This window comes from Rattus norvegicus, chromosome 14, assembly GCF_036323735.1.
Source record: "Rattus norvegicus strain BN/NHsdMcwi chromosome 14, GRCr8, whole genome shotgun sequence".
Lineage (NCBI taxonomy): Eukaryota > Metazoa > Chordata > Mammalia > Rodentia > Muridae > Rattus > Rattus norvegicus.
In genome coordinates this window covers 76,475,415-76,489,032 of record NC_086032.1, presented here as the reverse complement: position 1 = coordinate 76,489,032, position 13,618 = coordinate 76,475,415, and the positions used below count along the sequence as shown (strand labels likewise).

Sequence of the window (13,618 nt, the reverse complement as noted above, 5' to 3'; positions counted from 1 at the left end):
CTTGTAGCCAAAACTCAATGAACCCAGGTATAGGCTGTGTCAGTGAGTTCCCCAAGAACTCCACCCCCCCATCTCCTCTTTCTCCCATCTTCATCTTCTTCACTACCAAGAAAACAACTTCAAATAGACATTCAAATTCAGGTACTTGGGCTCCTGGTGGCCTAACTCTGTCATGGCCATGCTTACTATCTGGGTTAAAGACCTATTAAGGATCCTCCACAAAAGTTCTCCTCAATTCCTACTGGTCTCCCAAAGGGAGAATAATTGTCTACAGTTAATGTCAGAGCCCTGCTCCAAAATCACAAAGGTCTCCTCCTCTGTGATTCACTTACAGGCACCTGCCAAAGGCTCCGAAGAGCAAACCTATGTTCTCTGAGATGTTCGCTGACACCTTGAGTACCACTGAGTCTGCCAGAGGCATTAAGAGCAGGGAAGGCCAATGCATAAGTAGAATAAGTACCTATTCCAGTAAGGGCAAAGTGTTGCCCTTTTCACGAAGAAGTGGTCCAGTGTAGTCAACCTGCCTTATTTGGTCACCCTGGGTGCCATATTGGGGCTGTGTTTGTCTCTGCAGTTGGCAGATCTGGCACTCAGCAGCAGCTGTAGCCAGATCAGCGTTGGTGAGAAGTGTTATGTGACAGTCTCCTGCATAACCTCCATCTCTGCCACCATGGCCACTTTCTTTGTTCATGGATCCATTGGGCAATGACAGGGATAGCCAGCAACAAGGAGATGGTCCTATTCACTCCTTCCTCCCCATCTCATCCCACGGTCTCTCCTATGACCCTGGACCCTATGACCTATGAACCTGACAGAACTTTTAAAGCTTTCCCTAGGAAGGGCTCAATGAATTCCTTAGAATGTCTACGCCTCTAGCTTTCAACATCAGAACCCACATGTGGGTGCTCAGCTCCTGTAACGCACACCTCACCTACCATATGTTTTCTGTTGTTCCCCATCTGTCAGTACACCTGTCCTTTAGTTGGGGCAAACTGGAGTCTTCCTGCCCTACCTCACTTCACAGCCAGGAGGAAGACAGAAGGAAGGAAGCCATATCAGGGCAGACAGCCCATTGTCTAGTCCTACAACTGCAGCTTCATTCCTGCTGGCCAGCAGGCCAAGGTCAGACACATACTCGTTACAGATTTCAAGTCTTTAGTACCTTACCAATGGGTTGGGCCTGTAGGAATAACTTTAGATGCAAAAGAACCCTCCCCATAGCTATGGGCTCTGGAGGGGAGGCTTCCTAGTCTGAGAGAGTACAGAGGCACACTGAGCTGGAAGGTAGCAGAACCAACTAGTTCTGTGCCAGGTACTACCTAACCCTTTCTGCTTCTTCCCAGCCTTTACCCAGGATCCAGGGTTGTGACTCTAAGAACTTCAGCATAGAGGGTGGTGCCTACCCCTAGGGACAGGGCCAGCTCGGACTGTGGTAGGAGTCTGTGTAACATGAAAGAAAAAAGAGATGTGCTAATTTGGGCTCCCAGTGAGCCCATACAGAAAGTGATAGAGAGTGCAGGCATGGGCTCCCTGCCAGCAACAAATTTGAACCCCAAAGCTCCATTAAAACTCTTCAGCTGCTCTGTGCTCTTTCTGCCCAAGTCCAATTCACATGAGCAAGAGAAAGGATCACTCCTGCTACAGGAAAGGGAATTCTTTCCAAGAACAGCTCAGACCAAGGCCAAGAGTCCAAACAGTGTTGTGAGGAAGGCCCAGGGAAGGCAGACAGCACTATTGAAAAATGGAAGGCCAGCCTCTGGTTACTACAGAAACCTCACTGTCTTCCTTCCCCGCCAAGATGAGAGCCCAGAGACTGGCTAGTTTGGCAGTCCTCAACCCATAACCTAAGGGGCATTAAGAAAACCGACCTTGAGTCATATGTCTCAACTAAGTTCCCCCAACAGCCATGCTGCCACTACCTACCCATGGTAGCTAGAGCAGACCAGGATAAAAGCTATGGGAGGTTAAGAAGGGCTTGGATCAGCAAGCCTACTGGACATGCAGGCCTCACTTAGCTTCCCAGGGATGAAACACTACAAAGAGGAAATCCCTAGATAGTCATCAGGTCCCCTAAGCCAAGATCTGTTTATAGAAACTGCCTACTACATGAGTTCTGACTTTGTCCCTGCCAGGGATGCTATGTCTGCTATTTATGATTCTTACTAAAATACTAAAATTAACAGTCTCCCTCAGCAAGCCACTTTAAGGATATCTCATTTCATCCCCAGTGAGGGATGGACACTGGAATCACTGACGCTTCTGAAGGATTAACCTGAAGACCTGAGAAGCACTAAACTCGACGACCTCCAAGGACAGAAGACGTCCTTTCTGATTAAACAGTCACTCCGTCTCTTATTACCAGAACTAGTACTGGCTGCTTTGTTCATGCTATGTGGAAAAGTCACTGGGAAAGCCAGGGCAAGCAGAGAGCTGCAAGGGCTAAGGGCTGCCCAAGTCACAGAGCCCTCACCCCCAGCTCTCACTCAAGAATCCAGCCTGAGCACTAAAGCAGCAAGGACAAATCATGAGCACTCCTAGCTGCACCCCCTCTCCCGGAACAAGGCCCAGAGACGAGCAGCTGTGATGGGAACAGGGGGTGGAGGAGCCTATTACTTGGCCAAGCCAGGGACAACTGCAGAGCAGGGACCTCAAGCAATGCTCCTTAGAGAATAGGCTGATCACTTGGTTCTTCCAATCAGATTCCACTCAGGCATAACTGCTCCCACAGCCTCTGTAGGGAGGTACCCTATGGGCCAAACCAGATGTCCTGGAGGCAGACCCTTTGCTAATTTGGTGGCTTAGCTCAACAGAGCCAACTATACTGGCATTTCACTACCCCCACACTTTGTACATTCACATTATCCTGGGATATAGCCTTTACTGGAGCTCACTGCTACATTCCTGCATCCATACCTAACCACGTCTACCTAGGCCCCACAGTCTCATATATAAAACACAAAGATCACCCAAAATCCACCTTTAGAAAAGAAAGCTCACTTACACCAATTGTAAACTTGAACTTGAATGGGGGGCCCTCGAAGAATGCAGCACAGTTATCGTCACTCCCTGTTGCTAGTCGGTAGGGCCTGTTCTGCTTGATGTCCACGCTGTTAATGACTTTGTTGTGTCCTGTGATCTCACCCACAGAAGAGCCAGTGTCCCATAAGAAGACAGCTCCAAATCTTTTCAATCAGGGTCAAGGAGAGAGAAATAAGGAGAAAAAGAAAAAGGGAAAAAAAAAATCAGTCCCAGAAGGAAGTGTCTAGCAGATTTACTAGAGCACAGGCTAGTGGAGGATGTTGTACGCCTACCTCAGGATGCTATAGGAACGTAAGTCCTAAGCACTCATTTGGGCCCTTTAAGCTCTCTATCCAAAGGAGTCTCAGAAGAGATGGAGCCCATATGGGAAAGGAGCCAGATGTGTACATCTGCAGGCCCAGTGTCAGCACCTCCAATGTGGATGGTGCTATAGGGAGCAGCACTGGGAACACCTTTCTGCCCCCATTGCTTCCTAACTTTCTTTGGGAAGGCCAGGCAATAGGCAAGTTGCTATCTCCTAGTGGAAAGGAGGGGCCTGCTCTGTGCTGGAACCCCTGACAACATGCTGTAGCTACTACATGCTGCTAATAAGAAAACCAGGGCTAGAGGTCTCACCCTATTGGTCACTAGCCCCACTGGGGCAGCTACCTCTGCCACAGGACCTATTCACCTCTTTGCACATAAGCAAATGACAGAGAAACTGAGGATATGGGCGCATCCAGGAAAACAAATATACAACAACAACAATAAAAACCCTCATGTCCAGGCCTTCCTGCAGCTTTGACTGGTTATGTGAAACTGCTTAGAGTGTCCCCCAATAAAGTAAAACATCTACCACCTGGCCCTTTCTTGCTGCCTAGGATACAGGTACAACAACTAGCATCTAGAATTCCAGGAGGTAAAGGGCTTAGGACACCAGAGTGTGTGGAAAGAGGTGATACTTTGCCTTGGTGACAACCCTACTGTGATGTGAAGTCTCCCTTTATACATGACAAACTGATCCTAAAGTGGTCAGTGTCTCCAACTAGTCACACTACTGGGAAAGAAAGGCTGGCACGCTCAGGAGTGGAGCCCCACCTGTCCAAGCAGGTACAGACCTTACTCCAGCCTCCTTCTACAAAGGGCAGGGCAGAGCATGAGTATGGGGTGGGAGCAGGGAAGGGCTAAGGTGAACGACTCACTTCTCCCTTCCTTCCCCGACCACGGCGATCCTCTTACTGTCTTCGGTCCAGGCTATGTCCTTGATCTTCCCAGCGAAAGGCTGGTACTCATACTTTAGAATGTGCTCCTTCTGTGTGGTATCCCAGATCCTTAGCTTCCCAGAGATATCTGCAGGACAGGACAGGGGTAGAAGGACCATACGTTACCAGCAGCCAGGGAAACATAGCCACAACACTCTCACCACCAGCTCTATTTCTTCTTGTCCAGGTTCAAGATTCAGCCCCTCGCAATCAAGAGTTGATATGCCCCCACAAAACTGTCACAATTCTAGCTGGCCAGCAAACTTTGTATAGGAAGCAGAAAAAGCTCAAGGATGGCCAAACCCCAGCAAACCAAGAAGCAATTTCCTGTATGAGCATCCCTAACTCTTGGACTGAACCCTCCATCTCTTAAGTATGACAATGCTACAAGTGCCTGCCTCTCTTGTCAGGTACAGCATAGCTAAGCATACCATGACACTGATTGCCTGTGGCCACTTGCATCCCATAAGCCTTGCTCCCAAAGGCAGATTTGGAGTCTCAGTCTCCCGAACACCTGCCCTTCCTCCCCATGTGTAAGAACTGGGGCTGAGTAAGATGCTTCTGTGAGATAGTTGAGGTAGGCGGTACAAAGAAAGAACACAGACTGCGGTGAGAGTTGTTCCCACTGGAATACTGCCAGCAGATTGTAAAGAAATACTTAGGGCCCACCTACCTCTTCCCAAATTAGCATGGTGCCTGTGCCATGGGAAGAAGTGGGAGTGCTTTACCTAACTCTTCAGGCTTACAAAGCTCACATGGCCTCTGAAAAGGTAGGCAGGGTGTAGCTTTTCCTGAGGATCCCAGACCACTTTAGTGAGCCCTGAGTAGCAGCTGAAAACAGCATCAGTTTTTGGGCTAAGCAGAGGTGATAGGCAGCAAGGGCAGCAGCTAGCAGTCAAGTCTTGCACCAAATCAGTCTCTGCACAGTTATGGCTTCCTGGACCTCATCAAGACCTCATTTCTGGCCGCTCTGTAAAAGCATTATCTACAGGACCATCTCATGAGGTTGCTATGAGGTTAAAAAAAAAAGTCACATGTATGAAGTCTTTCTTAGGCTAGTCCTCAGGGTGCAGTCAGTCCTTGTTATAAGTGGACCATGAACTAAGGCTCTGTGCATTAGAGACCTCCACAACAAGCAAACCTAGGGCCAAAGTCTAGAGCAGTGGTTCTCAACCTTCCTAAAGCTGCAAGCATTTAACACAGTTCCTCATGTTGTGGTGATCCCCAACCATAAAAGTATTTTGATACTACTTCATAACTGTAATTTTGCTACTGTTATGAATGGAAATGTAAACACCTGTATTTTCCAATGGTCTTAGGTGAGCCCTGTGAAAGGTTTGACCCCTAGGTTGAGAACTGCTGGTCTAGAACCAGGGGATTCACTAGACTTGAAATGCTGTAGCTATACCATGCCCAGCTAGGGACACAAAGGGGAACATCAATCCCCAGGAGCAGGATACAAGTTAGGTGGTCATATACTAGGAAGCACCTCCCCTCAGCCATCTGAGGATGGTGTCCAAGAAGACAGCAGTGTAGAGGCATGCTCCAGAAAAAAATGGAGACCTGGTTAGTCATTGAACCAAAGGCCAGAAAGGAAAGTATAAGCCAGCAGTATGAGGTGCTGAGTATATAAAGAAAAGGCATTGTGCACTACCCCCAAATAATCAGAGGCAGCCTACATATATATATAGGCACTCTATACACACATCCACACATGTATGTGCATGCACTCATGAATAAAAATGACAGACACAAACCTATGTATACACGCACGCTAACTCAAGCACACATGACAAGGTTCCTCCCTAACAGGGCCCACAGTTGTTCCCTGGGCAAGACCCTGTCTCTCCCTTTGAGGCAGCTTTCTACCCCCTGGGTTGGTGGACCAGCTGCTACTCCTCACGTAGTTCTCCTCTCCATCCCTCAACTGGTATCCAGCCATTTATATACAACCTCTGCCACCAGACCAGCAGCTTCTTCCTCAGGCCTTACTTCACTCTTTTTAGAATCAGTTGGAACAGGAAAGAGATAGGAGGAGCCTAGAGAGCAATGCCAAGGCCTCAACTTACCAGGATAGACACCCCAATAGTCAAACACAAGTTGGGAGCCACATCCCAAGACAGAGTAGTTACTCAAGACAGAATAGTACCCAAAGAGATCAAGTAATTGAGAACCATTTTCAATGACCTGTTGGTTTATACAACACCAGGGAGAAAAGCTGCCCAGCGAGTGCAGTGTGCCATTAGGCCTAGAAGGGCTTCTAGGCAAACTCGTGTCACACCTGGACAGAGAACAGAGCCATGGAGCAGCCATTCTTCTGAGTCTGCAGCATTCCTTGACCTGACACATGTGGTGCAGGGAGCACACAAGCCTAGTCAAAAGCCGTGGGGCTTGAAGAGGGAGGAGGAGAGCCTGAGCACAGTAGCTTCTATTCATACCCAAGGAGACCCAGCCCAGAGAACTCTCCACCCTGTGGTGCACCTTCAAGCCTTCATCTTAAGGCTCCCTGTCCTAGGTATTAGTCCAAATCAGGCACCTTGACTTGGGGCCTCATCTACATCCTTAGGCTGTCTGAAAATCACTGTCTAGAGGGAAGAAAAGTGAGACTGCCCCTGAAATGTCTCCTATGATCAGAGGGCCTTCCCAGAGGCTTGGGCTCCAGGGACAGATCCCTCATGTTGTTAATATTCCTTCCAGAAGGTTCTATCCTTTAGCAGCTGCTAGACAGCTGAACTGACAGCATCTACAGATTTCAAAGAGACGGGGGCCCTGGCTGGGAGGGAGATGTAGGCTTCAGGGTACTGGGATCCAACCCTTTTGGGCACACCCGTTAGCAGCCGACCTATCGTGCCAGCACAGCTTTTCCTAAGCTTCCCCATCCCCTCCCTTACTTCAAACACAAAACACTATTTTTAGCCCAGTGCCTTCATGTGCACAGCAAATGTCCCACTGTTACCCTTAACAATTACTCTGCTCTCCTCAAAGTACACTGGAAATGTGATCCCCCCACAAGCTTCCTGCATTCTGCCAGCAAACCAGGGCGTTGTTAAGAGAACATCAAAACCATACCAATGTCCCTTTTCATGGACTGTCTTTTGTTGAATTCTACATTTAATCAGAAGGCCATTGGATTTCTGTCTTGTCCAACAGCCCCATGGGGACAGTGAGATCAGGTCTAGGCCCACAGGCTCTCAGAGGGAATGGCAAAGCAGGAGCTATGCCAAGCTGAGCGGCCGCCCCCACCAGCAAACCTCCTCTCTTGATAGATTTCTCAGAACACTCAGCTCAGTGTTAAAACATAATTTTAAAAGGCAGCCCAGGCAAATCCTAGGGTTTAAATGAAGACACATTTTGCTGGCAAGCAGGGCCAGAGGTAGGTAAATAAATAAATAAATAAATAAAATAAATCTACAAGGTTACAATAAATCATGGGATCTGAGTTAGTTTTACAGAGTCAAAGCATCTAAACACAAACCTTGTTAAGTGCCTAGGGTGTGCCAGACTCCAGCCCAGCCCGGCCCAGCCTGGCCCAGCCCAGCCCTTCACTCTAACGCTAGTCGTGTACCTGCTGTCCTGCCTCTGCAGGACCCTTTCCCTCTTAAGTGTACCCTTGCTTCACTGATAGCTGCCATGGTTATCCCTAGCAGACCTCGTGCTACTAAGTACTAAACACACATCACCTCTGGATCCTCAACCTACAAGGATGGCCACAGCACCTAAAATTCCTGGCCATTCCTGTTCTGGCCAAGTGTCTGGGCTCTGAGTCCCAGCCATTGCTCCTTCACAGTTCCCTCCCTGTACTGGAAACAAAGATAAGCAAGCAGGCTATTAATTGTTTATTGGCTATCTGAATGAAACACTGAATGATTCGCGTGAATAAATGAATGGGATGCAAGGTGCATAGTCTACCTTCTCCGCTTCTGCTTCTCATCTGTAAATGGTAAAATTCTACTTCTAAGAGCTGAGAGTGTAAACCACCACAAATGCAAAATAACTGCCTGTCCCATCTGCCACAGTCCCCTACTGAGCTACAGAGGCCCAGGCTGGAGGGCATAAAGGCCAGCTCTCACAAACAATGCCAACACTGGTTGCAATGCTGGCTGGAAAGGAGCAGCCAGTAGATTGACACAAAATAGCTACCACATGCCCAGGCAGTTAGCAGGGGCCTCAGGGAACAAGCTAGAGCACTGCAACACTGCAAACTACAAAGTGTCCATTCTAGGTCTGCAATGGGCACTTTGGAGTTTATGCCTTCCTGTCACTTTAACTATGGAGAATCAGTGTTGCTCTCCATACCCTTAACCAGGACCCCAGCCAATTCCCAAGTCAAGCAGGTGCCTCCTGGGCCACACATGGTACTCATAGTTACCTCCAGAAGCAATGTAGAATCCGCTGGGTGCATACTTGGCTACTACCACCTGATGGGCGTGTTCTGTGTAGATGTCAGCAACAGCAGGGTTCTATAGGGGAGAAAAGCGGAGGCTGATTAGAAGAAATGTATAGGCACCAACTACATTACAGCTAACTCCAACCCAAGTCCAGGACAAGGATACACAAGGTTTAACAAAAATCAGACTAGCACGGCCTAGGTCCTAGAAAAATACTTACCTGGCCATCCACTGATGCTCATTTGACCTCTTGGGGTAACATCTCAGGTAAGTTTTTGCCAGCTTTTTTTATACTTCCCTCAGAGTGAGTGTGTGTGTGTGTGTGTGTGTGTGTGCGCGCGCACACACACACACACACACACACACATATGGGGACTAGCGCACAAACATTTGAGTAAAGAACAGTATGGTACTCCTATGTGGGAAGCTGTCAGCTGACAATGAATTCATACAGTCTACCATGCCCAGCTCCCAAGCCATCTCTCCTGAGTGCTGCTGGTCCTACTCAAGTACCCCTTGGGTCTGTCACAAGATAGTTCCCGGCTCTGATGTTCAGGAACTAAACCGGAATGAAGTTGGGGGCCTTCTGTCAGAAGCTTGAGCTTGGGAGAAAAAGGAGGACTCCTTGCACTTCCCAATACAGATAAAAATGGCTGGACTTTGAGGAAAGCATGAGGACAGAAGCTGGAGCTAGAAAGTGCTCTACTCCTCAGCAGTGAGGTTTTGGATGTGTAGTTTATAAAAGCAGATACCTGATCATTCATTCCCAATCCCCTCTCACAAGTACGCACTCTCTGCAGCAGCCCCTCAGCATAGCCATTGATGTTTCTCAGTCTCTCCTCAGTTAAGCCTGCTTTCTGAAGGAATTAGATGAGGCTGTCTATCCTGATTCCTGCTGTCAGCTTTCTCCCACCTGTATTCTCTAGGAAAGGAGGCAGCTTCCTAGACTCAGAGCTGAGATCACAGGAGGGGAGAGGGTCACAGGTGGTGCTAAGATTTTTCCTCAGTCTCTGCCTGCTTTCCTAAGGCCCTAGGGTTTGTTTATCTCTGGTCAAGGGGTCCTGCAGTGCCTCATTCTACAGATGGAGACCACCCACCTCCAGCCAGCCAACATTCCTGTCACCTGCTTCATATGACATCCCATGAGCCATCACAGCACTTAGCAAATAATGTGCTAAGTACGTGGTGTGAGGTGCAGGAAAACGAAACAAACAAAACGCACCGTCAGTCTGTTTCTTCTAAAACTTCACAGCATTTATTTTATGTGTTTCATAAGTTAGCATTTTACAGTAAGCGTGTACTCATAAAATAAAAAAGACTGAGACTCCAGAGAGGACACTGCGTGTAAGTCAGCATAGAAACAACAGCATTCATCTATTGGGAAGTACCATACCCTAAGAACCAATGAGACCATCAACACTGCTGCTAACGAGGACGGATAGGTGACCACACTGTCACAGCTGGAAACAGCTTGGTAACACTTTGTATGGGATGGGGAGATATAGCTCAGTGGCTAAAGCAACCAGACTTCAGTAAAGGTGGAAGGAGGGAACTGACTCCAAAGTTGTGCGAACCTCCACACACCTGCCACATATACCCACTAATGATAAAAATAAATAGAAAAAGGAAAAGAAAGCTAACCATGCATTCAGGAAACAACTCCATTCCTGGGTACTTCACTAGAGGAAACAAAACCCTATGTCCACAAAAGGCCACCAGGGAAGCCTTATCAAGGGACCTCAAATGGGGTATGAGGATAGTCCAGTGTCTTTCTTGGATTCTCAGGCACATTAAGGGCTTGCTGGCATTCTGTATGTTAGGGTAGAGCCCAGCTTTCCATGTAGCCCCCCTCAGGGGTGTTGTAATTACTTCAGAAGCACAAAGAGCTGTGATGAAGCCGCTTGGCTAGTTTTGTGGAGGGTGTAGAGGAGATGCTTGGTGAGATGAGTGAGTGGTGGTAGCAGGCAGGGATAACCAAGATAGCCATCTAGGAAAGATATGGTGTATCTTCCCACCCTCAACATAACACTGTTCAAACACAAAAAATGGATTAAACTACTAACACCTAGCCACCTGGACCTCAGTCATGACGCCCAGACACTGCTGATCTCTGTCACTGGGAGCCTGTTCTAGAATGGGAGCTCCCATCAAAATAGACCAGGAACTGGTGGGAATATAGATGCCTGGTAGAGCCAGGGGGCTTTCTGGAATCTTGGGAGTGTTGCTATGGTCAGGGAACTAGTCACATCAACTGTGCACCTGCAATTACAGCACAGCTCATGAAGCACTGAGGCAAACCCTCTCCTGCTCAGCTCAAGCGTCACATCATGACCCTTCCTTCTCAGCACCTGATACATCTAGACTTGGCTCCAACTCACCCATCCCTACCTACAGCCGACACTTTTGAGGGCTGTCAAGCCTGCACTAGCTACAAAACTGTGACCTTTTAGGCTGCATTGCCTTCCAAGGGTAGGAAGCAAGTCAGCAGGAAAGGGCATCCCAAAATGGAGGGAGAGGAGGCAGAGGCCAAGGCCAACATTCTTGACCCTAAATGGTCAGGGCTCCTGCAGAGGGCTTGTAAAAACCCCAAAGGGCACCAAATTCCACCGAAGATGGATGAATCATTCACTCTTTCTCACTCACGCACTCTCACACTCTCGTTTGTATTCTGAGTACAACTGGGTCAAAAGACTCCAAATTACAGATAATGACTTGCATCTGAGTCAGCAACCTCCTCCCAACCCTCCTAGGCTCACAGCAGGAGCAGTTACTTGTGCCAGGAGATAGGATGGCTTCCCTGCCCTCAGTCCAGGACAGAAGACACCCAGAGTGATCACACACACCCTCACCCCTATCCTGCAAGTCCTCTCTCCCCAGCTTCCTCCCTAGAGTGAGCAGCCTGAGGAACAAATTTCAGGAGCATGGGGCATAGTTACCACTATGTGTATGGCCCACTGCCCTAGTTAGGGCTGGGGTCACCATTCAGAACAGCCTCCACAAGGTGTTCCTCACCCTAGACTTCCTTCTTACCTTCCTGTAAAGGGGATGGGGTCAAAGGCCCCAGGATTCCTGGAAGAAAGCAAAAAGTGCTTCCTCAGTCCATGGAGCCTCTCCACCAAGGCTACCCAGTGCTCCTAACCAGCCTGGGAATGCATTCATCTTCAGCCACATTTTCAACCCAGTTCTTCCTGTTGCTCCTGGTATTAACCCTAGACATCAGCTGGCCCATCTCGTGTACTGGAACCACAGGCTTTTCTTCTGAGTCCCCAGTAATAAACTTATGCGGGAGGGCAGAAGCAATTCAGTGTAGCTCCTGCAGTTTCCAGAGCATCCTCTTCCAGCATGAGGTACTGGGATCAAACAAGGCAAGTCTAAGTCAACCATGGCAGTCCACAGAGGACTCAACCTAAACTAAACTAAACTAAACCTTTAAGCCATGTCCATCAGAGCCACAAAAAAAGGCTTCCATGTGCTTCTTTAGTGGCAAAGGTCTCCTGGAGCCCAAGCAGAAGAGTGCTGGGCAACCTCCACCATTCACCCACGCGGCACATTTCCTGGAAGGGAACTGTGTTCCCAGTACTGCCAGGCTAGTGGTGGCAGGGACTGAGCAGATCCTGCTACGGCAAGGCCTGTGCTAATCACAATGTACAGGGCCCCTCTGTGGTCAATCCTGTGCTACTGCAGTAACCCAGCTCCAACACAGTATACAAACCTTCACACATTCACAGCAGAAATAGTGCCCGGGCCAAGCCCCAGACTATACCACGCTGAAAGAGACTGGAGGAGTCTAACTGGCGTTGTTCACAGCCACCCTCAGGATGGGTACAGTACCAGCCCTGGCCCTGATAATTCACAATGTACTGGTTAACCAGACTGGGAAGCCACCAAACAGCACACTGGACACCTTCCCTGGCTCCATACTCCAACTCTCAGCTCACCATGGTCCACAGTTCTTTCCCTGCTCCACCCCTCATCTAGCCTATGCTCCACAAATCACTGCTTGAAAGTCCACCACTTCCATTAAATTGTACCTCTTCTTCCTCTTCTTAATCCTCATCTCGTAGTCAAAGATGCAGCAAAGGGGACTTGTGGACCTGACCTTCCCTGACATGTCACACAAAAGGACTCATGATGCACGATGCACTCAGCAGCCACATTTTGGGATGTGCATCCTTTTGGTGCACCCCACCAACTCTCTACACTAAACGGACCACACACTTTATGCAGGACTTGGGTGTTTGATTCGCCATCCTCAAAGACCCGGTATTCACTGTGACAGGCGCTGAGCCGACCCTTCCACTGACACTGTCTGCAAGAAGATGCAGGCTATAACCGAATACCTAGCTGAATAAGCCAAGGCACAATGACACTGAATGACTAGATGTGACCCAGGCCAGCTGTGGTAAGGTAAGGGCTTGCATTAACAGTCTTCATTACTCCATTCGGTCCCATTCTCCTATAGCTGGAACCAGCATTAGTCTGTCCTGAGCTCAGGAGTTAGAGCTCACCCTGGCTGTACATGGTTGTTATGTTGGATGGAGCCAGGTCCTGAGAGGAGGTAGGGTGGTCACTTACAGGTCTAGGGGTAGTCTAGTGTGACCTGAAAGCATAGTGACCCTTGGACTGGGTCAAGACATTGCCACCTTGCTTTGGTACCTCCTGCTACCTGCCCAGCCCCTGCCTGAGCATGAGCTATTAGGAGCTGATTCCATCTACCCAATAGGGAGGCAGGGAAGACGTCAGGAGGGAACCAGCACAGCCAGGCTACCGTCTGCAGATGTTCTGCCAGTCAATTTGGCTATACCTGGAGATGACCCCTCCTCTCCCTCCTCTTCTATCTCAATATTACCCCACTCATTAAGAGGTACAATGAGATGAAGATTCTTCTCGGGGAGTGACAGCCCAGAGATGAACAACCTGTGCTTCTATACTGGGTGGACACTGAAGGTG

General features: G+C 48.8%; 1 protein-coding gene across 2 annotated transcripts in view; it reads right to left on the bottom strand.

Moving 5' to 3' along the window:
* The window catches only part of Wdr1 (WD repeat domain 1), a 33,849-nt gene that overhangs the window by 15,054 nt on the left and 5,177 nt on the right, over positions 1-13,618 (bottom strand). For both annotated transcript variants that reach the window (XM_063273355.1, NM_001014135.1), the window contains exons 3-5: positions 8,650-8,740; positions 4,221-4,368; positions 3,002-3,182 (exon numbers count right to left, since the gene is read on the bottom strand). In XM_063273355.1, coding sequence (XP_063129425.1) covers positions 3,002-3,182; positions 4,221-4,368; positions 8,650-8,740 — 420 coding nt within the window. The remainder of the gene's footprint in view (positions 1-3,001; positions 3,183-4,220; positions 4,369-8,649; positions 8,741-13,618) is intronic.